The sequence below is a fragment of the Callospermophilus lateralis genome, chromosome 7 (genome assembly GCF_048772815.1).
Source record: "Callospermophilus lateralis isolate mCalLat2 chromosome 7, mCalLat2.hap1, whole genome shotgun sequence".
In the NCBI taxonomy this organism is placed as follows: Eukaryota; Metazoa; Chordata; class Mammalia; order Rodentia; family Sciuridae; genus Callospermophilus; species Callospermophilus lateralis.
Window position 1 is genome coordinate 127,369,756 of NC_135311.1, and position 26,662 is coordinate 127,396,417.

Sequence of the window (26,662 nt, forward strand, 5' to 3'; positions counted from 1 at the left end):
TCTGGTATGGAGGGAGAGGGAGGAAAGACCAGCTCTGAGCTGTACAAACCAGGAGAACCGTAACTGGAATCAACTGGAGAGTGAGAGCCACAGGGTTGTGCTCATTAGCTCCACGGGGAAGGGGGGGCGGGATGTAGTGGGAAGCCTCGGCCAGACAGTTCTCCATTATGGCACCAGGTGGCGCCATCAGCCAAAGACAGTTTGGTTGCTCTGTGGGAAAAAACTTGGAGGCTGAGTCGTGGGTAGGTGAAGCAGCATTTGAGTGACTGCAGGTTGGGTCTTAAGTTCAGGGAAAGGAAGGAAGGAAGGAGGGAGGGAAGGAAGAAAGGAAAGAAGGGAGGGAGGGAGAGTGGGGGAAAAGGAAAAAAGAACAAAGAAATATAAGCCAGGCACTACGCCCGTAACCTTACACATTTTTTACTGCATTCAAGTCTCACAACCATTTTGTAAGATAGGTGGCTACGGCCTGAGTGTTGGTTCCCCGCAAATTCATACGTGGAAACCTGCTCCCCAAATACAGTAACATCAGAGGCAGGCCCTTGGGAGGTGATTGGCTCATGGGGGCTGCTTCCTTAACAGCAGGATGATTGACCCCATAAAAGAGGTTCGGGGAACGCACTAGCTCCTTCTGCTTCTTCCGCCCCGTGAGGGCACGGAAGGGGCACCAGCTATGACGCCGCCTTCTCCAGACGCCAGGTCTGCTGGCACCTTGATCTTGGCCTTCCCAGGCTCCAGAACCGTGAGAAACACACTTTTGTAATTCACAAACTACCCATTCTAAGGCATCTTGTTATAGCAACCTGAATGGAGTTAAGACAGTAAGTGTTCACTCGTTCATTTCTACTTATTTTTAATTTTTTTGCTGTGCTGGGGATTGATCTCGGAGCCTTACCCAAGCGAGGTAAGTGCTCTACCACTGAGCAACACCCCCATTCATTCATTTTTAAAGGAACCCAGATCAAAGGCCCAGTTGAACACCAGGCACTATTATTGGGGCTGGAGATAAAGTAAAGAGGACGGGCAGGCAAGGTCCCCACCATCTTGGAAGTTATCCCAACTTGCAGATAAAGGAACTGAGGCCCAGAAGGCCAAGGCCCGCTCCTGATTAGTGGATAGAGGCTTAAGGTTGGGGTTCAAACCAAAGTTTGTGCAACTCCAAGTCATCTTGTCTCAGCTGCATGACCGAGGGTTGGCCGTATTCACAGAGGTCCCAGTGTGGTCAGCCAAGGGGTACTGAGGAGCCCCACATGTTGGGCAGACGTCTGCTGGACACATGTAACGGAGGCTCTGTGTTCAGTCAGACGGTAAGTCGGGCTTAATTGTCCCCCTGTGCAGATCATCAAACCAGGATGGCTATGTGACTTGCCCAGGGTCGTCCAGCTAGGAAGAGGGGGACAGATTGGGAGCACAGTCAGACGTGGGGTGCCCCGATGCTGGTGTCTACCCTGGTGGGTCCCAGCAGGACACCTGGGAGGGGAGGGGGCTGAGGACCGGTGCCGATGGCCCTGTCCTGCAGGACGGAGCAGCCTTAGCTGTGCAGATTCCCACTCAGCCCTCAGAGCGGGTGTGAGCCTTGGGAACCCATCCTGGCCGGGACAGGAGAAGACGAGAGGGACACACCGAGTGTTCCCATGGTGGCCAGAGGGAGGGACAGAGCAGGGAGTTTAGGAAGGGCTTTTCCCCCGCAGCAGGAGGGAGGCCAAGACTTGGGCCGAAGAGCTCTATGGTGCTAGCTCCTCTCTCCAGGGAGTAGCCCCAGGCTCCAGAAGAGGACAGCGTAGGTGGCCACAGCATAGGTGGAGGCCCCAGGAGGAGGCCAGTGGAGGCAGCTGTGTTTGAACTGGAGCTGGTGTGGCCTTCCAGACCCACTCACCCTCTGGACAGGGCCCCGGCTCCCAACTCCTCTCCAGCTACCCACCCCCACACATGCGACCATGACAGTGGGCGGGCGGGGGCTGTGCCAGGGGTGGTGGGGGTGGTGGAGGGTGGAGAAGCCAAGTACCTCGCCACAGCCAGGATGACCCCTGAGCACCGCAGACGCATGTCTAGGTCGCCTTCCCTCCTTCCCTCTACCGTCTTCGCAGCCTGGGTGCTTGGCAGCACCGGCTCATTTTCAGAAGGGGGATCCCATCAGATCAGAGAAGCTGAGCACATTCCCCAGGGCGCCCAGCCCGCCAGAGGTTGAGTCCAGCTCAGAACTCCCACAGCCAGGAAAACCGGCCACAGCCACTTCCGCACAACAGGCTGGAGCCTTGGCTCTTCCCACTGGAACAGGGGTAGAGCCAGGCAGCCCGGGAGGGGCGGCTCCACCTGTTGCTGCTGTCCCGCAGGGCACCAGGGCACAGGGACAGGACCGCCCTCCCCCTCCCCCAGCTCCCACCCATTGTCACCCGCCCTGCTATATTTAAGATCAGGCAGGCTCCAGATCACATTCTTCTCCAGTCCTTGCTGAGCCGAGGGGAAGAAGAGACCAAAAACCCTCTCACCCTCTCGAATTTTCTCCCCAGAGACTCCTAAGTGGACACAGCTGCTTCTGTGGGTCACTTTCTGGGATCAGGGGTAAGGAGGGACAGCTCCGGAAAGTGAGACCTCAGCTTTCCACTGGGGGGTGGGGGGTGGGTGTGTGTGTGTGTGTGTGTGAAAGCAGTTGGGAGATTCGAGCTCAGGCAGCACCCCAAGTGAACAGGGGGAAGAGGGGATCCCAGGGACCTTCCTGTGGCCGGGGTCATCTGAGCCGAGTCCTCTGCCATGTGAAGGCTCCCCATAAAGACCCTTTGGGGATGCTCTGGGGACTGGAGTCTGCCGCGCCCCACTCCGTGGTGGCTGGCTGAGTCCTCTTGGCCGAGCCCATAGGCAGAGAAAGGGAGCAAGCCCTGGACCCCGGGGTGGGGGTCTCAGAGCCGGGGGCACTGCATCCAGGGCCTGGGCTGCTGACTGGCTGGAAGCTGGGGCCAGCTGGGCAAGGAGTGGCCGCAGCTCATCAGAGCCAGGCCATTCCAGCCTCTGGGAAGCCCATGGCCACAGCACGCCCCAGCCAACAGTCCCACAGGGCAGGATGTGTCCGCCTCTGCCCACCCTGGGCCGCTCCTCTGCGTTCAGCTCTGGGCAGGAGGGGGGCGGGCACCAGCCATATCTCACTCTCCCTCTTGAGGAAGGGGAGGGGTCTCCTGGGGCATCTGCCAGGACCCTGCCCCACCAGGCCACACTGGATTCTGGGAAGAGGGCCCTCTGGCCCTCTGGGAAAAGGGCAGCAGAGGCCACCAACTTGTGCCGCTTAATCCCACGCATCAGTCAGAGCTTTAAAAAGCATCAATGGCTCATCTGCTAAAGTGGGGGTCTGGTTGCTGGAGGCCCCAGAGGTCAGGGCTGAGCGCCAGGCCCGGCCCCACCACGGTGCTAATCAGAACAGAGCTCCCGGGGAAGGCAGCCAGGGTGGAGGCCAGGGAAGGTTGACCCCTGGCTGCTGGGGCCAGGGCCACAGTGTCCCAGGAGAACAACGGGCGTCCAGCTCCACGCACGGCGGTTTCCAGCAGTGTCCTCCCGGGTTGGGAGGAAGAGGTGGACGAGCAGGGCTGGCGATTTCTCGGGTGCAGAGAGACCCTCTTCCATTGGGAGGAGCCAGACACGAAGCCGAAGGGGTGACCGTCAGCTGCGTTCCGCTGAGAGCCTGGGCAGGACCCAAGGGAACTTCAGGGACAGGTCTTGGTGCTGGCTGAGTCTGCCTTCGTCCACCCTCCACCCCGAGGGCCACGGCTGGAGACCCACAGAGGGAACCAACATTTAGGAACTGGAGGGCGCATGGGCCCACTGAGGCCGACCCTCAGCAGCCTGAGCCCCCGACACCCCGCAGGCCCCTTTCACTGGACTCAAGTTCCCTGTCATGGACCCAGAGAAAGGGTCCCGGGTGCTTTGTTCACACCCAGGTCACAGGATTGTCTCCACACATGGTCACCTCCAGGGGCCTCTCTGGAGGGGTGGGGCCAGCGCAGGAGGAAGGCTAGGGGGCAGTCTCTCCTCGACCACTCCCTTCCCCAAGTCCAGGCAGGGCCCTCCCAGGGGAGGCCTGCCCACCAGAATCCCCACCTGGAGAGGGTGTGGGAGCATTCAGGGAGGCCACCAGGTGACCCGTGGTCGTGGCTAAGCACCAGGCCTCCCCTGACCTTCACGGCCACATGAGGGGTGGTAGACCCATTTTACAGATGAGGAAACCAAGTCACAGGGTCCAAGGCCACACGCTTGTGAACTGGGGTAAGGGGTGAGGATCAGAGGGTCATGCCTGCAGGCTGGCCCTAGAGTCCCTGCAACAAACCGCTGTGTGGCCAGCATCTCAGGTTGGACTGGAGACCAGGAGGAGGAGAAGAGCTGTCCAGGGGCGGAAGCCGTGGGCAAGGGCAGGACAGTGGGCACCTGCCGGCTCTGTGTCCTAGGTGGCTTGGCACAGCAGGGCCAGTGACTCCCCAGTGACAGCCTGCCTCTGCCACCACAAGCAGGTCCCTCTCCCTCACAGGCCTCGGCTCCCCAGTCACCCCTGAGAGAGAGCCCCTTGCCCCTTGCCCTGGCAGAGATGCCTGGTGGAATGACCGTGCACCTTGGCCTTGGCAGGTTGTCACCCTCGCAGCCATGACTCTGCCCCACAGCCCGGAAAGCGCGGGGGGTACCCAGCCCCCCCAGGCCGTGCAGGTGCACAGGCTGGAACAGCGGCAGGAGGAGGAGCACAGAGAGGAGCGACAGCACAGCCTGCACATGGGCTCCTCCGTGAGCAGGAGGACCTTCCACAGCAGGTGGGCAGCCACCTCCCGGGGTCCCCAGGCAGAGGTGGGAGGCGGGGCCAGCCCTCCAGGGGTCCCATCCTGAAGAGGGAGGCCCAGGCGGGTCCCCAGAGGTCCCTGTCTGAGGAGGGGCCTTGGCCTGCCGGCTGGTGCCCTGGGTGCAGCCCTGGTCTCAGGGACCCCCGAGCCAGTCCTCAGGAGTCACAGGCCCCTCTCCTGGTGCAGTGAGGAAGAGCATCAGTTCAGCGCTGCCGACTACGCCCTGGCCGCTGCCCTGGCCCTGACGGCCTCCTCAGAGGCGTCCTGGTAAGTCACATGCCTTTCCAGGGAACCCTGGCCAAGGAGGGGCCATCCTGTCCAGTCCCCTGCCTCCCTGCTGCGCTCCCACATGGAGCTTACAGAACCCGCCCAAAGTTCCACATCAAGAAAAGGGCTGGACGGGAGCCTCAGCCCAGAGCCATCTCGCCCCAAAGCCCCCGCCCTGTAGAAGGGTCCCCACCATGGGAGGGGCCGCCCCATCACCGACAGTGAGGGAGGGGCTGAGAGAGGAGGAGAAGGAGCCAGTAACAGCCGCAGGTCACACAGGTGGGACAGTCTCTGAGAGTGACACCTCACAGACAGCGTGTGACTTTGGGCAGGGGCCTAGGCTGGGAGGTGTCGGCCACCATCTTACTAGCCTGAAGCACATCACTAACCTAAGGTCCTGTGAAGTGGGGCCGCCAATGCCTGTCCACCGCGCTGTGGAGAACACAGGCCTCGCAGGCCCAAGCTTTTATTGAGCACCAGCTGCAAGCAGGGCCCTCCCAGGGCATTTGAAGGCAGGACCAGAAGCAAAGAGGTGCTTTTCCTCAACTGTGAGGTGCCACCGGCACTGCTGGCCTTGGGGACAGAACTGGCCAGGACAGCCCTGGCCCTGCAGGCCTCGCTGAGCCCTGCTGGCCTTCTCACGGCAGGGAAGCCCAGCTGAGGCGCCAGACCTCGGCCGTGGAGCTGGAGGAGCGCGGGCAGAAGCGGGTGGGCTTCGGCAACGACTGGGAGCGGACGGAGCTGGCCTTTCTGCGGACCCGGCGGCTGCTGCGCCAGAGACGCGACTGGAAGGCGCTGAGGCTGCGGGTGAGGGTGTGGGCTGGGAGCCCCGCTGCCCCTGTGACCACCGCAAGGTCCCGCCTGCACTCTGTCCCCTGTGGAGAGGCACTTGGGCTGGGAGGGGGAAGGCGGGGGGCCCTGGGCCAGAGCCCTGGTGCCTCCACCCTCTCGCTGTGCGACCTGGGGCAAGTGGCTTGCTGTTTCTGAGCCTCAGTTTCTCAACTGGAGCCCAGATGGGGTTCTAAGGGCTCCCAGGGCTGAGGTGGGGACAGTGAGGCACCTTCCCAGCCGTGGAACCCAGAGAGCCCCAGGGAACGCCTCCCTGACAAACCAGGCACCTGAAGCCCCTCCCGGCCCCTCCCAGGGCACACCTCCAAGGGCCTTCACACGCATGTCACATCTTCAGGGCTAAATCCCGTGGGGTTGAGCAAACAGTACCGTCACCCCCATTTCTCAGGCAAGGAAACTGAGGCCCTGCCCGTGGTCCACAGCTAGTAAGGGGCAGAGTCAGGCCCCAACCCAGGCCAGCCTGTCCCCTGCCCACTGGGCAGCACTGCCCCTTGACTGGAGGGCCCAGCCCCCAGGGTCTGACTCCAGAGTTTGGGCAGCAGAGAAGGGGGTAACGGCAAAGGTGGGGAGACGAGGTCACCAGGAGTCACACACGCCCGCCCCCCCTCCAGACAGAGGAGAAGGTCCGAGAGGCCAAGGAGCTGAGGGAGCTGTGCGCCGACCGGGGACCCTGGTTCTGGATCCCGCTCCGCTCCCACGCCGTCTGGGAGCACACCACGGTGCTGCTGACCTGTACCGTCCAGGCCTCGCCGCCACCCCAGGTCACCTGGTAAGTGGCCCAGCCCGAGAGTGCCCCACAGCCCAAAACCTCCCCAGGGGCTCCCCAGGGGCTCCCCCAAAGCCACACGCCATAGACCCTGAGCTCTGCCACCCCCAAGAGCAACAGCTGGGCAGCCACAGACCTGGGTTATTCTTAGCCTCCCTCCAGCGGGGCTGGAAGACCGGCCACTGAGGGCCAGCCTTGTAAAAACATGATGCTGGTGGCGCTGGGAGGAGCTGCTCCGAGCTCCCGGTCTCAGGGCTGGGAGGATGATGGCAGGAGGCAGGACAGTGGCCGGGGGAGTGGGAGAGGCGGCGGGGAGGGACTCAGGCCTGGGCAGGGGCCCGTGCTCAGGCGCGGCCTTCTCTCTCTGCTGAGTTGATCTCAGGCATGTGTCTTGACCTTTCTGGTCCAGCCTCGCTGTCCGAGCTGTAGAATGGGCTCAGGGCCGTTCCGCTTGCCCGCAGCAGACGTTCTCAACAACACAGAGGACCTCAGAACTTAAAAGGGCCAGGCAAGCGGGGGGCGCCGTTGGTGGGAGCGTGGCCATAGCAAAACCCCGGAGCTAGGCCCAGCTGTGGTGAGTGGGCTGGGCACGGCCATGCCTGGAGGGAGACATGTCCCACGGTGGAGCCACCGTGGACCCAGTTCCCCTGCGCTGAGGCCCTTTGCCAGGCACCTGGGAGCGAGGAAGGGGTTTGACAAATTCGTACTAAGAGTGTCACCATCTCAGGCCCCAACTCAGGCCCTGGACGCAGGGAAGACCCAGAGTGTCACCCTCAGGGAGCGCTCAGCCCAGAGAGAACGCGGGTCACATTCCGGATCACAGAGGTGGTGAAGGGCAGAAATGGCTGCCACGCAGGACGGCTCCTCCTTGGCATAGGGGCCCGATCTCAAGGGTGAACAGACTGTGGTCTAACGGGAGTGAGAAGACGAGCACACAGATAACCAGGAGCACAGACAAAAGCAGCATTTTGTACTTGGACTCACTTGACATTGACCCAGCGCTTTTCTCTCATTTGAGCCTCAGAGCTACTCAGAGAGGGAGACAGTTACCCCTTTCTCAGGGGAGGCTATCAAGGCCCAGAGAGGTGAGGTGACTTCCCTAAGGTCACACAGCCAGCGAGAGCCAGGATTCAAACTCAGGGCTCCTGTCTCCAAGCTGAAACTCCTCCCACTGGCCTAGAGAGCCCGTCAGTAGTCATTACGCTGTAATTTCTCTTCAAGTGCACAGAGTGCTCAGGAAGAGCACGTACTTAGGCCAGGAGCAACCAAGAGAGGCGTCTGGAGGGAGCTGGCCTTGGGGCTCCTCACTGCCACCAGCTCTTATTCAAAGAAGCACGCTGGGCGCTGGGCCGGGAGCTGGGGTTCCACAGGGCCAGGAAGTCCCTACGTGTATACTGGTCCCCATAGTAGGACAACTTCCAACACAGCGTGGGCTAAGTAGAGGTCAGAGCCTCAGCTGTCGGGCCCCGCAGCCAAGACCTGAGGCCCCGTCTCGGCATTCTGCGGAAGCCTCTGGTGGGAAATAGTTTCCACTCCTGCCAACAAGGTTGCCACAACAGAGAGCCAGACATTTCTTAAGAGGGTGGAAACCAGGCCCGGCCCCCTCCTGCCCCAGTGGCTCAGGTGGCCACCACAGCTCCTGGCCCAGAGCATGGCTTTCCACCCGCCCCTCGGGCAGGGCCACCGAGGTCCTGGGATTGGCCCCTAGAGGTTCCATTCAGGCCCTGGGAGAAACCCAGCCCTAGGTCAGAAGATCCTGGCTGGTCAGGCAAATCCATTCATTCAGCAATTAATGAGCACCTTCTGGATGCAGAGGCACCAAGGGGACCCAAACGCGCAGCCTCACTCTAGCGAGGCAAACACAAAGCACTTGGCTGAAGGGACTCGAAGTGGTGTCCCTGAGAAAGGACCCAGTTTGCCGTGGAGGACGGGCAGGATTTGTCCTCGAGGAGCCTGGGGAAGGACGACCACAGGGGGCTCCCAGCATCTCTGCCTGGAGCTCCCCGGGAGGAGACGGGAACCCAGGTCAGGGCATCCAGGGGGCCCCAACACCCCGAGGATGCTAGGGGCACAGGAAAGGAGAGGAGAGGCGCGGGAGGTAGTGTGGGCGGTGGGCTGGCGCACACTGGGGACACTGACCGCCAGCCATGGACCCCTGGAGTGTGCAGAGCCGGGGGGGCAGCACCCACCGTCCTCCACGACGGGACGAGGTGAGGTGTCCACAGCGCGCCCAGAGAGGACCCCAGGGACCCATGCAGTTAAAGACCAGCATGTTAAAAACCCCAGGCTCTGGGGCTCTGGGGCTCTGGGGCTCTGGCCAGGTGTCCTGAGGCCACTTAGAATCAGCCTCTCAGACCAAGCAGCCTTCAGAGTAAAATCCAACATCAAGAAAACAAGACTCAGATGAATGATAGAAACCTCACTCCTTCCCGAGGGCCTCTCCGAGCCAGGTTCTGGGCTCCCTCCTCACCTCAGTGGTCTCTGTGCATGTGGTTCTATTATGGGATGCCACTTTGCACTGTCCACACAGCCTGGCCTTCAAAGGCCTGGCTGCACGGGGAGTGGGACACGGAGGCCCCGGGGAGGGCAGGCTGAGCATCTGTGTCCAGAGCGGCAGCGGCAGAGCCCAGCCGGCCTGAGGTGTCTGGAATGTTCCTGACAGGTGTGGGGTGGGGTCTATTCCTGGCCCTGGGACCTGGGAGAGCCAGAGAGATTGGATATCCAGATTAGGCCCCTCCCCATAGGAGACTTAGTTGGGCCCCTTTCCTAAGAGGGCACTGCCCGGGGACTGTGTGGGTGTGGTGCTGTTTGGTTGCCATGGAGACAAACAGAGTGGCCAGATCAAGGAAAGCAGCGCCATGAGTCTGGAGCGCCCTCTGTTGGCAATGAGGAGCACCCTCCTCTTCAACCTTAACCACCAGCAAGGGGTCAGAGAGAAGCCTTCACTTGGTCGCCCCATGAGACTGTCCATACAATGGCCTCTGGGACAGAGGCCCAGAGAGGGGCACTGAGTTTCCCAATGCCACACAGCATACTGTGTCAAGAACCCAAACCTCCTAACTTTTACTGACATTTACCCTCTTCCCAGCATTGACTCTTCAGGCCCCAGACCCCCAGGCCACCCCACAGTCCCACCCATATATCAGGGAGAATGATACCCTAGAGTTCACAGAAAGCAGAGGCAGTGTCCAGGGCAGGCGATCAGTTTGACCACCTCGGGGAGCTTAAAAGACACGGATGCCCACGTCCCACCTCCTGAAGTTCAATCTCATCGATTTGGGATGTATCCTGGGCATGGGCTGTTTTATGTCTTAAAGAAAGTAGGAGGTGATCCTTCTCCTTCCCCATCCGCTCACACGCAGCCCTGGTCTCCAGGGTGCTGAGGAGCAGCAACCCAGCCCTCTTCCCGCCACGGGAGGGAGGGATGGAAGACATGAAAGGGGGCAGAGTGTGTCATCAGAAGTGCCACATGCCATTCATCCTCACTTGCCGTCCACGACGGTCAGTCACGTGGCCACACCTCGCAGAAGAGGGGCCAGGAGTCGTGCTGCCTGCGGGGTGGCCCGGGGGTAAATCCTGCTTCTTTCGGGCAGAGTGGCTACTGGAGACCCATGAGCAATGCCAGAGGCGGATTCCCCGGAGGCCGGCATTGGGGTGCTCAGAGGCAGGAGGCGTTTGGTTTGGTTTTGGTGCCGGACTGCCACGAGGAGGCGAGCGCTCCACCGCGGAGCCCCACGCATCGGAGATTTTTAAATCCCCAAGTGATTCAAATGAGACCCCAGATTCAGAAGAGCTAACCTGAGGGGCCGGCAAGGGAGACAGGGTTGGGGGCAGTGTCCCTGCAAGGCCCCTCCGAGAGGAGGGAAAAGCCAGACGGGGTCCCCAGGGTACCCCTGAGGTGCCCTGGGAGGAGGAGGGGCAGCTGCCCCCTCTGTGGGCTCTTCTCTGCCACTAGAAGGGGGATGGACGTCTCGGGATGTACAGCGCGTGAGGCTGGGGAAGCTTGTCACACCGTTTTGTCCTCAAGGTGGCCCTGAGAGGCCACTGCTGTTACACCCCCACTTCACAGGCCAGCACAACTGAGGCTCAGGGCAGTGGCAGTGGCGCCCTGGGCAACGCAGGTGTGCACGCTGCACAAAGCTGAGGCGGGAACCCAGGTCTGAGAGGCTCAGAGCCTCCTGGCCTGCCGCAGCCACCGTGTCTCCACAGGTACAAAGATGACGTGCGCATCGACCCCCGACTGTTCCCCGCTGGAAAGTACCGGATCACCAACAACTATGGGCTGCTGACCCTGGAGATCAGGAGGTGAGGCTGTGAAGCCAGGAGAGACCCTGACCCCCAGGGCCCAACACCAAGGAAGCCAGAGCAGGACCCTGAGCCCTTCCTCCAGCTGTTCCCCCAAATTTGCATGTTGGGTGCTATTAAAATAATGACCCCCAAGAGGGAGCTCCCCCTGCCCCCAGATGCAGCTTCAGTAGGTCTGAGTGGGGCCCAGGAATTAGCCACACACACTCACACACACACACACACACACACACACACCTGCACACACACGTGCAAGGGAAGCAGTTGCACGGGAGAGAGGCCTTGCAGGAGATGCAAAGTCGTAAGCGGGATTCTGAAGGAGGAAGCACATGGGACATGCAGGTGTGACTGTCCCAGATACGCACTGTTCACACAGCCGCCCCGGGTCGCGTTCCTCCCAGGACCCAGCCCTATACAAGGAGCTTTGCACCCATGAGGTATAATGCCCACCACCAAAGCACTGCTGTCCCCACGTCCCAGGTAGGAAACAGGCTCAGGTGACCCGACCTTGTGCAGTAGTGCAGGGCGGGGCCTGGGGCCGGGCCAGTCCCCCAGGTCTGGGTTTCCCTCCAACCCACGGAGCCCTTCACGTCAGCCAGCTCAGCCTCAGAGACACAAAGACGGACAGGATGGACGCTGGTCCTTCCTTCTGGAAGCCGAGGGGGACCTGGGCATAAATACCTGAGCACACAAGGCTAGCACAGGGAGGGGTCCCGTGGCCTGGGCAGTCAGGGAACACAGGCAGGGCCAGGGGCCTCGAGGGGCAGGTGAGACTGGCATGAGACAGAGGGGTGCCCACCCTGCATGGTGGGGAGTGAGGGGAAACCAAGAAGCCTGGCGCCTTGCTGAGGGGCCAGATGTGCACATCCTACTGCCTGCTGTCTTCGTCACCAAAATGCCCTGGGATAGAGCCAGCCCACACTTCCTCTGGGAACAAGACAGGGTTGACCTGGCTGCTGGTAAGATCCAAGCTTGAGACTGAGAACACCTGGGCATCTGGCCCAGCTCTGGCACAGATTGGCATAGGCCTTGGGCACATCTGCCGGCTGCTGTTAAGAAGGGAGGAGGCCTGAGTAGCAGGCAGTGCCAGGAGAGGGCTTATCACCTTGAAGCTTGGTAGAATTCCAGTGGCTGTGTGACTCTGGGCAAGTCAATTCACCTCCCTGGTCCTCCAGAGTCACTAATAACAACGCAATGCAGCAATGCTATTTTCAAAGCCCTTTTCCCCTGAGGTGGTGGAGGCTGCTGTGTGTCCCCAGTTCCTCAAAGCATAGAGAAGTGCCAAGGCCAAGCCCAAAACACAGAGCCTTTGCCACCCACAGAGGGGCACCTGCATTTCCCACAGAGCCCAGCAGTCTCGGGGACTTTTCCTTCTCTCTCCAGAGTCACCCCCGAGGACTCGGCCACCTACACTGTGAAGGTGAAAAACGCCTTCGGCCAGGCTTCCTCCTTCGCCAAAGTCCTCGTCCGCAGTAAGTTCGCCGTCCCCAGCGGCCCAGGCTGATCACGGCAGACCCACGACAGGCAGATGACAGTGGGCCTCTGGCTTGGGGGTCCCCTGGGATTGGGGACCAGGCCAGCCACGGAGGCTTGCCTCCTGCCGGCCTCTGGAGCAAGTGGGAGCCTCCTCCCTCAGACTGACACTGCAGCAGGGCCAGCGTGGTGGCTGATGGTGGAAGGCACAAGGCAGGTCCCCTGCCCGGGATCAGCGTCCGGCCTTCCCTGAGCTGTGGCCCTGCACCAAGCACCCTGCACGGCGTCTCTCTCCACCCTGGGCTACCTGCAGGGCCATCCCTGCCATGGATGGCACCTTTGTGTGAACTGGGAGATGAATTGGAAAAAAGGGAACCTTCCTCCAGGTGGATGCTGTCCCCACACCAGGCCACATGACATGGCAGGCAAATTTCAGCCCCCGCCTGCCTTCGCAGTAGATGCCTTTGTGCAGGGCACAATATACAACTGTTCAGGGCGACCTTCCCTGCCTGTCTCCAAAGAGCATGCTTGGACTCGGGTCCTGATCCGGCGGAGGGCCTGGTGGTCTGGCCCTGCCAACCCTGCTGAGGGGTCCTCAGGGGCCAAGACCAAGCCTCCCCACTTCCGTCTGATCCCACTGGCCCTCTTGGCTTCTGGTGTACATTCCCAGTTGAACTTGGACCCATGGGCAATGGAACTCACAGTTCAAACAGGGCACCCGGGAGTTCTCCACCCGAGTTCCCATCCCAGCTCTGCCACCGACGGGCTGTGTGAACCTGGGCAGGGCCCTTCGCCTCTCTGAGCTAGTTTGCTCACCTGTGCAAGGGGACCCTCTACCTGGCTCAGGTGCTCGGGTTGATTAGATGAGATGACGCAGATGGCACTTGGCACACAGTAGGCCCTTGGGAAAGGATAGCTCCCCTGTCCCTCTGTGCCACCAGGGCAGGGCACTGTCCAGGGGTCTACCTATGGACCCTGCCCTCAGGGCCCCAGGAGTGAGAAGCCTCTCCCCCTGACCCAGGGCAGCTGTCCTGGGCAGTGGACAGGCTGGGGCCAGCCCTGCCCTCCCCAGCCCACAGGCCTTGTTAAACTGTCCTTCACAGCCTCCCTGCCCTCTGCCTTGTTCCTCAAATAGCTCTCGGAAGGCAGCTGTCCCGGCTGCCAGGCCAGGTTCTGAGTGGAAACTTGAGCGGCCCTGTAGGCCTTGGCCAGAGCCAAGTCCAAGGTCAGACAGCAGGGCCCTGCCTCTCTGTCCACCCGCCCCACAGCCCTGTCCTTCCCTCCATCAGGGCCAACAGCTGCAGGTCCATGAGCTCAGACTCTCGCCAGCCCCTGCTCAGGACTCCCCTCAACCCACCCCCATCTGCATGGTGACTTCGGGGTCTGAGTGGAAGGCCCCAGGCTGGGAGGCCCTGGTCTTCTTCCTGAGTCTCCCACTGGCCTCCGGACCACAGGGCAGCCTCCTGCCCTGCTGGACCTCACTCAGGGAGGACCTTTCCAGGGACCAGGGGGGCATCCTGGCCTCGGGACCCTGGGGTTCACTGGGTGACTCTGCCCCAGGTTCCTCATCTGTAGGAGGACAACGGCAGCAATAGACAGGGCCCCGTGAGGAGTAATCAAATTAGCATAAAGCGCTTGGTAAGCACTGTGTGCGCCATGGCGGCTCCTGCCCATCCCCGGGGTCACGTGGATCGCACCCTTAAGCCTCTGATGAGCTGTCAGAGCTGATCCCACCAGAAAGCCCAGCGTCCCTGACCAGGCTCCACCTCTAGGAAGGCACTGTGTGCCCTGGAGCCAGTTGGGACAGAAGAGGGAAAGCAGCATTTACTGAGCACCTACTGTGTGTCAGGCTCTGGCTGAAGGCTTGGCTCTAGTGATCTCGTTCATCCCTAACCCAACCCCATCACCAGGTAGGAATTCCTGACCTGGTTCCTCTGACAGAGAATCGGCCCCAGGGGCCCCTGACAGCCCAGGACCTGAACCCACACCAGGGCCATGCCCCCCAGTCTGTAGGAATGTGGGGTCTGAGCGCTGTCCAACTCGGTCCGTGTTGATTTTCAGCTTACCTGGGGAAGGATGCTGGCTTCGATTCAGAGATCTTTAAAAGTAAGTGAGCTGGGGGCTACTTGGGAGGCCAAGGCAGGAGGATGGCATGTTCCAGGCCAGCGTCAGCAACTTAGCGAGACCCTGTCTCAAAATTAAAAATGAAAAGGGCTGGGGATGTGGCTCAGTGCGGGAGTGCCCCTGGGTTTAATCCCCAGTACTGAAAGAAAAAAGTTAAATTTTTAAGTAAGTGGGCGGGGTGGGGGTGGGCCTTCACTGGGAGAGGGCGTCCGGGACTGCTTAGCCAGGCTTTGGTCTCCCTGTAGTCCTTGTCAGAACAGAACCATCCACTGCCCACAAAGCGCTGTCCACTGGGAACGACACTTATGACCGCCCCTGCAGCTGTCCCCAGACTCTGAGCTGCCCTTTGACCAAAACTGGGTCACAAAGGCAAAAAACGAAGGAGACCGGCCTCGGCCCTTGGGTATTGCTCTTGGGGCTTATCTGCTCCCTATCCCCCCCCCCACCCCCGCCCTCTTGCCTTGTCAGTACTGTGCTGGGAGTTCTGAGTCCCCACCCACAGGCACAGGGACGCCCAGGGCCTCCCTCCCATCTAGGCCCCAGGTCAGGGTGGCATTTCAGACAACTTCTGCCCCAAATTTCTGTCCCTGTCCCAGGATCGCTGTTTGGGCCCAATGTGGAATTCACGTCGGCGCTGAGGCCTGTCTTCGCCCGTGAGAAGGAGCCTTTCTCCCTGTCCTGCTTGTTTTCGGAGGACATGTTAGACGCGGAGCAGAACATCCAGTGGTTCCGAGATGGTGAGGCACCCCCCAGAGAGGCCAGAAGCCAGAAAAGGCCCAGAGGCTGAGACCCTCCCCTATGAGACTCAGTCGTGCCCCTCCCCCTTCCAGCACCAGCTGCCTTGTGGGTGCCAAAGACGACAGGAGCAGAGCCAGGTGGGGGGCCCAAGCACCCACGGAGTGCCAGGCCTGTGCTGGGGCCTGGGCAGGCAGTGGGTATAGAGGAGCATGAGCTGGGGACCAGGAGGAAGCCCTCGGCACAGCCCAGGCCCCTGAGGCTGGGCACTGGCTCCTCCCTCCTTGTGCCCCATGACCTCCCAGGGCATCTGAACAGCACCTTGCTCGGAGCAGGCTGCTGTGTCCAGGACTCCCCAGAGTCAGGGTGCCATGTGGGTGCCCGGCAAATGACCGTTAGGAGACCTCTGGGGATGTCCCAGGCCAAGACCGTGACAAGGACCCAGCTAAGCAGGAAGAGGTGACTCAGCAAGGGGGGAGAAGGACAGCTGGGCTTCCTGCCCCATCCGTGACCGGCCTGCAGCCAAAGGTCAAGGAGCACAGCTTCCCCCACGCCCAGCACCCTTGGCTCTCATCCCAGAGCTGCACCTGCTGGGGACATGGCGGAGGGGAGGTGTGGAAGTCACCCGGGCCCTGAGCAACAGCTGCGGTAACAAGGCTGGGATGTCCCCCAAACCTGTGGGTCATCTAGAATAGAGGCGCTGGCAGGAAGGAAGTGCCTCTCTGCTCAGAGCAAAGAGAGGGACGGCTCCCCAGGGGCCGGGCTGATCACTCCCTGCACCTCCCAGAGTCCCCAAGAGTCCCTATCAACTCACTGACATCCCACCCACGGAGCCCCTCAACCGGCCCTCGGCCCTCCTCACCAAGCGACCCCAACTCTCTCCACGAGACCCTGGCCCCTATATGGAGCCCCAGCCCTCAACACGGGGGCTCTGTAAAGGGGGCCTCCTTTATTAAGCTCCCAGGTCCTACCACTGAGTCCCCCTCACTTTCAATAAGCCCCCCTTCTTTGAATCCCTGATCTCATACAGAGCCCTCTCTCCCTTCCTCATAGAACCCCCAGTTCCTCCCCTTGCCAGCCCTGGACCTCCACTCACCTTGAGCCCCCCGCCACCTTGCCCACCACCAAGCCCACCAAGCCCTGCCCCTCCCCCAGCTTTCTGCAGATTCCAACTACTACCTTGGCGGAGTCCCGAAGTCCCCACCCCTCCCTGAGCTGGCGCCCAGCCTGTAGCCACGCCAGCCCCTCTCTCTGCCCAGCCTCCAGCCCTGCAGAGCTGGTAAAGCCAGGATCCCCCAAACTCACGCTGGACCCCCTTCTCCATCACAGGTAGGCTACTGAGGTCCTCAGGACGTCGGCAGATGCTCTACGCGGACCGTAAGGTGTCCCTGAAGGTGTCCTGCGCCTATAAGGAAGACGAGGGACTCTACACAATCAGGGTGCCCTCACCCTTTGGCCCCAGGGAGCAGAGCACCTATGTTTTCGTGAGAGGTGAGGCGTGGGGTGGACAGGTGGGTTGCTAGGACCCAGAGGCCAAGGCTCCACCCTGGACTTGCTGGCCGTCTGCCTCTCCTGGGCCTCAGGTTAGATCCTGTCTAAGAATCCCTGTGGCCGCCTGTGACCCTCCAAAAAAGGACACAGGCAGAGAGGCGGAGTGGGTGGGGACTGGGGAGGTGGGCTGCGGGTAGGCTGGGTCTTCTGGTCACCTATGGAGTTCTGCCGCCTAAACCTTCCCATCTGGGTTTGACTCCTGGCTTGGCCACTTCTCTAGCTGGGTGACCTTGGGCACGTCACTTAAGTGGGAGGTCACTCTGGGGCTCAGGGGTTAACTATGCCGCTGACCGAGCCTCTGTGCTCCCTCTCCGTGTCAGATGCTGCAGCCGAGAACCCAGGGGCCCCAGGCTCCCCGTTGAACGTCCAGTGCCTGCACGTGAACAGAGACGGCCTCATCCTGACCTGGACCCCGCCCAGCGACACCCGGGGCAGCCCCATCACGGGCTACTCCATCGAGAGGTGAGCGGGTCTCTGGAGAGGCCGCGTCCCCAGGGTACAATTCTGCCTGGTAGCGAGAACAAGAGTGGCCGCCCCAAGACAAAGGAGCCCCGTGCCTGGCCTCCGGGAAGCCTCCCCTGCTTCTTGGCCCAGGACAGGAGGTTGACCGTATTGGATGATTTCGGGGCAGAAGAGGCGTCCATGCTTCAGACCTGTGTCGATCGGATGCCTAGAATTCTGGGCCAAAACAGGGGGTGCTGGAAACCCCAGCACGTGGGAATGTGCTGGCCTCTCCCCTGCGTCGGGTCCTGGAGGAGAGGGCACGGTAGGAAGGGGACCAAAGGCTAGGGACCGGAACCTGTGCCACTTTCATATACCATCAGTTCTGAGGTCCCCGCTGGAGAGAAACCTGCCTAATCCTCTCCCTTCAGGACAGTGGACCGCCATGTGTCCCTGAGGCTGAGCCAGGACTGTGCCTTGCCTTGACAATGACCTCTAAGAAGGAGGGGGACTTTCTAATGTCTCCACACGTGGAGGTGACAGTGCCCGGGTCACACTGCTCATCAGTGGTGGAGGCAGGGCTTGGACCCACACATGAGCACTGCCCCGTCCAGCCTGTGACAGCCACATGTGCTGCCCCCACCCATAGATGTAAGAGCCTGGGGCCTGGGGGTGCACCTAGAAGGTGCCAAATTAGGGAGTGAACGGTGCTCGGTGAAGTCTGCCTCTGCTGCTCAGAGCAGGGGACCCGGGTGGAGACGGTGCTCCTGGGCTCTGAGGGCGACGCCCATTGGTGGCGGTGATCGTCCTAGCTGGCAGGACTGTGGCGAGCAGGGGGTGAGGGTGGGCAGGAGGCACAGCCCAGGAGAGGCGCAAACCCGGAGGGCTTAAGGCGCGGGCAGGGGCTGAAGCCAGAGCCTGTCTCCCACAGGTGCCAGGGTGACTCCAATGAATGGGTGCCCTGCCACGAGGCCCCCGGGGGGACCTGTCGGTGCCCAATCCAAGGCCTCGAGGAAGGCCAGAGCTATCGGTTCCGGGTGAGAGCCATCAGCAGGGCCGGCAGCAGCCTCCCCTCCAAGGCCTCAGAAGTGGTCGTCCTGGGGGACTATGACGCAGCCCGGAGGAAGATGGGTAAGGACAGAGGCCCTGAAGGACGTTCTGGAGCATCGGTCAGGGCGTGCTCAGGAGCGCCTCACCCCGGAGACACAGCCTCACTCTAAGGGGAAGACGAGCCCTAGCCTGAGGGGGAAGGGGCAGCCAGTCTGCTGAACCCACCCACAGGAGGCACCCGTCCAGGGAGGACTACGGCTTCCCCAGATGTCCTCAGCCTGAGGGAGGAGAACGGGCTGGCCCTCAGGACCCCTGCCCGGGGGAGCGTGGGGACCCGGCCCTCTCAGCCTCGGGAGTCACTCTGACAGCTTTGCCCCTGCTCGGTCATGCCCAGGCCCATCGTGCCTCCTGCCTGTCCCCACTTGTCTCAAAGACAGAGCATCTCTCGGCCCAAGAGCAGCGGGGCTCCACTTTGGGCTCCAGAGAAATCTGGGCCCAGAGGGCACCTGCCTGAGGTCACACGGTGAGGGCTGCCCAGCCAGGACCAGGCTGCGTTCAGAACCCGGGGTGGGGCAGGCCCTGGCTGCCTCCTGACCCCACCCCACGGGCCCCATCCTCCTTCCTAGAGATCCCCTTTGACCTGGGCAGCAAGATCACGGTCAGCATGGATGACTTTGAAGGTATGAGTGCCCCTCCCATGCCCAGGCCTCCAGTCAGCTCCTACAGTCCTGTCCCCCAGAGCGGGCACAGGCTGGCAAAGCCCAGAAACCGTCAACGCTCAGGGTGCCGGGACGTGAGGAGAGAGGGTCCAGTCGACCAGGGTCATTATGTCCTGCCTGGCTCTGCCTCTCCTGGAGGAGGTGGTCCCTAAGGAAGAGCCCCGAGCAGGGCATCAGGAGACCAGGCTCTGGCATCAGCTCTGCCTGGCCTCGCTGTGTGGTCTGGAGCAAATTCCTGCCCCTCTCTGGGCTCTGGCTCGCTCCTCTGTGGAATGAGGGGCTGAGATGAGGGGTCTCTGAGCGCCCACCCGTCTCTGCCCTGGGTGACTCCAATTCCAGATGCTGTGACCATTCCTTCACCCCCGACCAACGTCCACGCCAGCGAGATCCGAGAGGCCTACGTGGTTCTGGGCTGGGATGAGCCGCGCCCCCGGGGCAAAGCCTCGCTGCAGTACTCCCTGGAGAAGGTGGGAGCCCCGAGGACCCAGCCTGGGAGGTGAACCGGGTGCTGGGAACTCAGAAACCCCAGGCAGTGTCCCTGGGGGGGGCTTCAGAGAACAGAAAAGATTTCCCTAACACAGAGGCAGGGGGATGGATTAAATGGCCTTTCCCACGAACCCTGAGAGAGTAGTTACTTACTGACAGCAGTTCCTAAGGCTGTTCATGAAATGTACAAAATCAAGAGGTGCAGACAACGATATCCACTGTCCCCTGAGCACCCCGGCCCAGTCACTGGTGTCAGGTCACACTGGGTCACATGCATCTTCTTGGCAGGGCCAAGGGAAGCCAGGCTTTTGCCCACCAGCCAGTGTCCAGCACTCGAGGTCAGTCCTCACTGGACACAGAGAGGGGCAGGGCACACTGTGAGGGAGGTGGAGCCTCTCATCTGGAGTGGATTCAGAGCTGGGGAGGCGGCACGGCAGAATAGAAGACAGCAAGGGTGTTAAGATCTATTCGGATCCAGGTTTCCGCTGTGTGATCCTCAGCCAGTTTCTAACTTCTCTGAGCTTCCTCCCTCCCAAGGGGAAAAACCTGCCCCAGGAGGATGAAGTAAGACACAGCACACGGTCAGAGGCCGCAGCCCCTGGGCTGTGAATGCTTCCTGAGAAGTGTCCTTGACTCTTCTCCCTAAAGGCAGAGACCAGGTTTCTCTTCTCTTTACTCACTGTGCCCAGAACAGTGCCTGGTACACAGTAGGTAACAGTAAAGGCTTCCAGTCCCTAGCCCTGGTTATCCAAAGGGGCCATCTTCCCACTCCCAAGTTATTTAGCCCCTTGCTGCCTCAGTTTCCTTTTGGGTAAAATCACACACAGCTCACAGGGTCTGTGGGAGGACCAAGGTGTTCCTTGAAGCTACTTTCTGGGCCTCGCTGGGTGCTAGGCCACTGGGAGCCTGGAGGGGAAAGACAGGGAGGCAGGGACAGTGGCTCCCTGGGGCTCCTGGGCCCCAACACTTGGGTCCAGACTCGGCAGAAACGGTCTCCTCGGGCCTCACTTGCCCAAGTCGCCCCTGGCCTTCACCCTCCATCTGCCCAGAGGCTCGGGATGGACGAGCCTGTTGGGTCCCCGGGTCGTGGAGAGTGAGCAGGTTTAAAGGCCACATCTACCATCGGGACGAAAAGCCTCTGAACCCGTCTCCCCCACACGTGGGGAGACTGACATCTATCTGGCAAGACGGTTGTGAGACCTCGTCCACTTATTCAACGATTCATCCCACGTGCTCGAACTATTGGCCCTGGCGATGCACGGGGTGGGAAAGCCGGACAGACGAGATAAATCAGAAAAACCAAAGCACTTTAGGTCACGAGGAGGTGCTGAGGAGAGAGAGCTGGGAGGGGCACCCTGGAAAGCTCTCCCTGGGAGGGCGAGTTTTCAGTAAAGGAAGGAGAGAGACCAGGAAGTGCAAAGGCCCTGAGGTCAGACCTGGGCCACTGAGGCCCAGGGCTGTGGCAGGTGGACAAAGTGGGGACTGGATCACGGCCAGACAGGCAGCCGAGTTCAGGTGGTGGAGAAGCATTTTTTCTGGGGTCAATGGGGGCTTAGGAAGGTTCTGAGCAGACAGGGTCCTAATCTGACTTGTACCATAAAGGGTGCTTTTGACAGCCATATGAGGAAAGACGGAGAGGAGTCGAAGGTAGAAACAGAGAGGCCAGATAAGGGGCTAGCTGAATAGCTCAGGTGACCAGTGATGCTGGCCTGGAACAAGGTTATGTGGCAAGTCATGGCTGAACTCTGGAGAGGTTTTGAAGGTGGAGCTGGTCAGATCTGTTGATGGAACGCATTTGGGTGTGAGGGCCTGAGCGCAAGAGGGCTCCGAGGATTTGGGCCCAAACCACTGGGAGTGTGGGTGCCTCTGGCACAAGGCAGACGCACGGGTTGGGAAACCAGATTGAGCCCTGGACTTGCGGAAGTGGAGGGCTCAGCAGGCGTCCGGGTGGAGAGATGGAGGAGGCAGTGGAACAGAGCTCTGGGGTGCCCAGGCAGCCCCTGTGGGGGAGAGAAGCTCCGGAGGACGTGTGGGAAGGTCCCAGCCCAGAGCCAGGCCCCAGCCATCGCTTCACCAACACTGTTCCTCCTTCTCTTCAGTCGGTCATAGGGAGTGGCACCTGGGAGGCCATCCGGTCAGAAGCCCCTGTCAAGTCCCCGAGGTTCGCCCTTCTCGACCTGGAGAAAGGCAAGTCCTATGTCTTCAGAGTGCGGGCAATGAACCAGTACGGCATGAGCGACCCCTCGGAGCCCAGCGAGCCCATCGCCCTGCGGGGCAAGCCAGGTACCGCGTGATGCAGCGAGGGGCGCGGGAGGCAGGCTGGGCCCCCAGCATCCGGGCCAGAGGACCCAGGAGTGCAGGCTGGGAGCCCCTCCTTGTCCCTGACCCCTTCAACACGTCATGATCTCAGGCCTGTGAAGTTTTATGATGTCAGAGATCACATTGCCATCAGGTGCCCTGGCACACGCCTGTAATCCCAGCAGCTTGGGGAGGGGGACTGAGGCAGGAGGATCGCAAGTTCAAAGCCAGGCTCAGCAACTTAGTGAGGCCCTAAGCAACTCAGTGAGACCCTGTCTCCAAATAAAATACAAAAAAAAGGGCTGGGGATGTGACTCAGTGGTTAAGCACCCTGGGTTTAACCCCCAGTACCAAAAAAAAAAAAAAAAAAAAATCCCATTCTCTGGGCAGCAGGCTCAGGAAGGTGTGGACATTTTTCTCAGATCAACAATTTACAGGTGACAGGGTCCAGCTGGGCCCAGCACGGGAGTTTCTCAGATCTAAAGGTCTCTAGATCCTGCCTGCAGCCAGAGGCCTCCAAGCAGGCCCCCTGTTCCCTCCTTGAGGGGGCCGAGCTGTCCCACCCGAGCCCTGACTCATCTGCAGCACAATGTGGGCCTGGGCAAGCCACGTCCCGGCTGCAAACCTTCCATCCTCACCTGCCAGATCCATTGCTCTGAAGGCCCTGGCTACTGCTCTCCCTCCAGCTCCTTCTGAAGCTCCCAGCTGCAGCCCCAGCCTGGCTTCGACTTCCCTAGGCCCCTCCCTCGGAGGCCCTCGGAGGCCTCTGGATTCTGGGGTTCTTTGCTCTTTCCTGAGTCAGATCAGAAGGGTCTCTGCAAGCAGCCATTGCCAACTAGTTCTTTAAGGAACAAGCAGCCATCCCAAGAAGGCCCTGGGCCCATGTGGGGATGATTTCAAGTCCTGCATTTGCTCTGCTGTAATAGGGGTGTGTGTGTGTGTGTCTGTGTGTGTGTGTGTGTGTGTGTGTCTGTGTCTGTGTGTCTGTGTCTGTGTGTGTGTGTCTGTCTGTGTGTGTCTGTGTGTCTGTGTGTGTGTGTGTGTGTCTGTGTGTGTGTGTCTGTGTGTCTGTGTGTGTGTGTCTGTGTGTGTGTGTGTGTGTCTGTGTGTGTCTGTGTGTCTGTGTCTGTGTGTGTGTGTGTGTGTACACATGGCACCTGTGAATGGGGTTCCTGAGTGGCCTCCTCCAGCCTCTCCCTCCACCCAGCTGCACCCACCACCACACTCCTCAGTTCCAGAGGCTGAATGGGAGGCAGGACCTTCCTGCACCTGGGACCTTGAGTCTGCTTCTCAGTTCGTGCCCAGGGCCAGCGGGGTGACTGGTGGGAAGCAGACAATCGACAGAAGCAGGATCATGCTGGGCAGGTGCTGAGTTCAGCCTTTTCCTGTTGCCTCCGAGGCACCACCAGAGCACAAAGGAGATATCAGAAGGGAAAAGGTTGACAAGGCTCTGAGGTCAGCGGGTTGGGCAGAGCTACAGGTGAGGCCTACAGAGGCCAGGGCTGAAGCACTGGAGAGGCGGGAGCCTCCGGAACAAGAGGAGAAGAGAAAAATGGAGTAGGTTAAGAAAAAGAAGTCGGAGCAATCCCATTTAGGGGCATAAGAAAGACAGAGAGCCACCAATGGATGTGTAAGAACTTTAAGTGAAGAGAGAGCTAGGAAGATAGTACACCTGCTATCTGTCCATCCATCCAACCATCCAACCATCTAACCATCCATCCATCCACCTATCCAACCATCCATCCATCCATCTGTCCATCAGTCTATCCATCTATTCATCTATCCATCCAACCAACCATCCAATCATCCATCTGGCCATTCATTCATCCATCCATCCATGCATCTGACCATCCATGCATCTGTCCATCCATCCATTCATCCAATCATCTATCCATTCGTCCATCCATGCATCTGTATGTCCATCCATCTATTCATCCATCCAACTATCCATCCATCTGTCCCTCCATCCATCCATTTATATCTATCCATCTAACAAATCATAGCAGCCCCAACTTAAGGAGCTTAGTCTCCGAGAGTCATGAAACTCCGTAGAGAAATTTTAAGGAAAGAAAATCAAAGTTTCTTGAGATTGAAGATAAGGACTAAAGGACGCCGTCAGATTTGGTGACATCTGAGAGACCACAAGGATCAACGAATGAGGGTTTTAATGTTTAAGTGAAGAAGCGACACGCTCAGAAGTCAGGGGAGAAAGGACTTTAGGACAGGAGAGTCTCAGGCACACTTCGGGTACTGGGAAACTTTGAACCAAAGCCCCATCTGGGCCGTAACTCAGTGTCTTCTCTCTGCCCCGTTTCTGCTGTACAGCTACTCTCCCTCCCCCAGCTAAAGTCCAAGCCCTCCGAGACACGCAGACCTCTGTCTCGCTGGTCTGGGATCCTGTGGACGGGGGCACAGAGCTCCTGGGTTATTACATCTACTCCCGGGAGGCGGGGTCATCTGAGTGGCAAACAGTTAACAACAAACCCATCCAGGACAGCAGGTAAGTCCACCTCCTGGTCAAGGGCATTCTCAAAGGAGGGGCCATAGTAATACGGAAGCCCACCATTTCACAGGATGAACCTTGGACCCTGTTCCTTCACATTTTAGGTCCTCTAGTCTAACTGCGACCCTGGGTTTATGACAATGATTCTTATTGTCATTTTACTCCCATAGCTAATAATTGCAGGATCAGGGACACAGACCCCAGATGGCCTCTGTTTTTGACAGTCACTTGCCAAGGTCACGCTGTTTGCAGGAGACCAGGGACAGAGGTGACCACTGATTTAGAGGAGCCCTTGCAGAACAAGATTTGCTACAGGAAAATGTGGCCAAAGAAAAGAGGTCTACAAAAAGAGGTTTTATTGACAGAATGAGAAGGACAATTTTCTCTAAGCCTGGGTGGTCTTGTCTGTCCCTGGATGAGACAGGTCTTTGGGGGGTGATCTTTAAGAGGACTCTGTTTTTGAATCACAGCATCAGTGCAGATAATAACAGACACTCTCTTTTTCAAGGCTAAGGCCCAAGTTCTGAAGATGCACAGGTAGCGCTGGGTCAGGTGCTGCCTCGGCCTTGGTCCCTTTTTCTGTGTATCTGCCCCTTCTTGGAGGTCTCTGGAGAAGTCCTTTACAACCTTGAGGACAACAGCCTCCGTGGTGCCTCTTCGGGCATCACTCTGGGATCAAAGTCACAGTTTTTAGAGAAGAATTGGCCCAGAACCCTCAGCCCTATCATTCATTTATTGCACAATAATGAGTGATATTATTTTTCTGAAGCACTGGAGAGGCAGGAGCCTCTGGAACAGGAGGAGAAGAGAAAGCCTCGGGGCCGTTTAGCCATCCCTGAAGGCCGCACCATTCTCTCCCAGGTTTACAGTTCCCGGGCTGAGGACGGGGAGGGAGTACGAGTTCTGCGTCAGGTCGGTCAGCGAGGCAGGCGTGGGCGAGAGCTCGGCCTCCACTGGACCCATCAGAGTGAAGCAGGCACTGGGTGAGTCCAGGGGCAGGTTCAGCCCACAAGCCTCTGGGGCAGCCTGAGCTGGCTGGGAGCCGGGCATATAGGTCATATCCTGGAGGGTCTGACCCCAGCCACCAATGGAGCAGAAGCCCTGTGAGGGGCACAGGAGCCCTCTACCCACCCTCTCCTTTGGGAGAAGTAACAGTGGTCTGGGGTCTTGGGATGAAGCCTGAGCCTGTTCATCTCTATGGGGTCGGGAGGCCCCCGGGTCTGGAAATCTGAGGCCCAGTGCCCCAGGGAGGAGGGGTAGATGCTGCAGGGCTCAGGAGCAAGCCCTGGAGCAGGTGGGTGCCCCCAGGGGTGCTCAGAGCTCCCCCAGACTCCACCACCCAATCCAGCACCCTAAGGAGCAGCACCTCTCCTTCCTGCCTCCCGTAGCTACCCCGTCGGCCCCGTATGATTTCGCCCTCCTGAGTTGTGGGAAGAATGAAATGGTCATCGGGTGGAAACCCCCCAAGCGTCGTGGAGGCGGCAAGATCCTGGGCTACTTCCTGGACCAGCATGACTCAGAGGAGCTGGACTGGCACCCGGTCAACCAGCAGCCCCTCCCAGGCCGGGTCTGCAAGGTGAGGCTGCAGTGTGGGCCTCATCCCCCTGCGGGGCAGGGAGGGCCAAGCTGGGGCTCCGAATCTGAAGAAGGCCTCCAGTTGCCCTGCCTCCCCACTGCAGCCAAGTTCAAGAGCAGACCTCGCCGACAACCCTGTTTAAAGCCCCCACGGACCTCCTGCTCTGGATCCCGCCCTCCTCCTCCCCTCCCCAGCCCTGCCTTTCACATCTGTGTCTGCTCCTCCAGGTCAGTAACCTTCGTGAAGGTCACTTCTACGAGTTCCGTGGCCGGGCGGCCAACTGGGCAGGTGTTGGCGAGCTGTCGGCGCCCAGTAACTTGTTCGAGTGCAAAGAGTGGACGATGCCCCAGCCAGGTGAGAAGACGGGAGGGCTGAGGTCCAGCACTGCCCTCCTGTCCTCCCCACAGGGAACAGCCTGAGGAGAGTCGTCCCACTCCCCAGCCCCAGCTCTCCGGCCTGCGCTGTCAGTCCCAGACTCCAGACCCCCTCTACACAAACGAACCCTGAAACCCCTGACGCAGACCGAGTTAGACCTGCCTTAGGGGACCTCGACTGGCCCTGTACCCCAGCACACAGTGCCCCCCGATTCAGCACACCATCCAGGCTCAATTCTGGCCACAGACCAAGGCCACACTTGCAGGGTGACCAACTCATCCCAGTTTACCCACGACCTTCTCAGTCCACCACGGAAAGTCAGGAATACCCTCCCTC

At 60.0% G+C, this 26,662-nt stretch overlaps 1 protein-coding gene across 1 annotated transcript in view; it reads left to right on the forward strand.

Moving 5' to 3' along the window:
- The first annotated feature begins 2,447 nt into the window (after positions 1-2,447).
- The window catches only part of Myom3 (myomesin 3), a 43,116-nt gene continuing 18,901 nt past the window's right edge, over positions 2,448-26,662 (forward strand). The window contains exons 1-19 of the mRNA XM_076861035.2: positions 2,448-2,559; positions 4,603-4,781; positions 4,995-5,075; positions 5,723-5,882; positions 6,536-6,693; positions 10,900-10,995; positions 12,379-12,467; positions 14,530-14,574; positions 15,189-15,329; positions 16,657-16,818; positions 17,199-17,340; positions 18,251-18,450; positions 18,996-19,049; positions 19,428-19,555; positions 21,674-21,857; positions 24,198-24,372; positions 25,237-25,358; positions 25,764-25,951; positions 26,179-26,305. Of these exons, the coding sequence (XP_076717150.2) occupies positions 4,621-4,781; positions 4,995-5,075; positions 5,723-5,882; positions 6,536-6,693; positions 10,900-10,995; positions 12,379-12,467; positions 14,530-14,574; positions 15,189-15,329; positions 16,657-16,818; positions 17,199-17,340; positions 18,251-18,450; positions 18,996-19,049; positions 19,428-19,555; positions 21,674-21,857; positions 24,198-24,372; positions 25,237-25,358; positions 25,764-25,951; positions 26,179-26,305 (2,413 nt within the window). The 5' untranslated portion in view covers positions 2,448-2,559; positions 4,603-4,620. The remainder of the gene's footprint in view (positions 2,560-4,602; positions 4,782-4,994; positions 5,076-5,722; positions 5,883-6,535; positions 6,694-10,899; positions 10,996-12,378; positions 12,468-14,529; positions 14,575-15,188; positions 15,330-16,656; positions 16,819-17,198; positions 17,341-18,250; positions 18,451-18,995; positions 19,050-19,427; positions 19,556-21,673; positions 21,858-24,197; positions 24,373-25,236; positions 25,359-25,763; positions 25,952-26,178; positions 26,306-26,662) is intronic.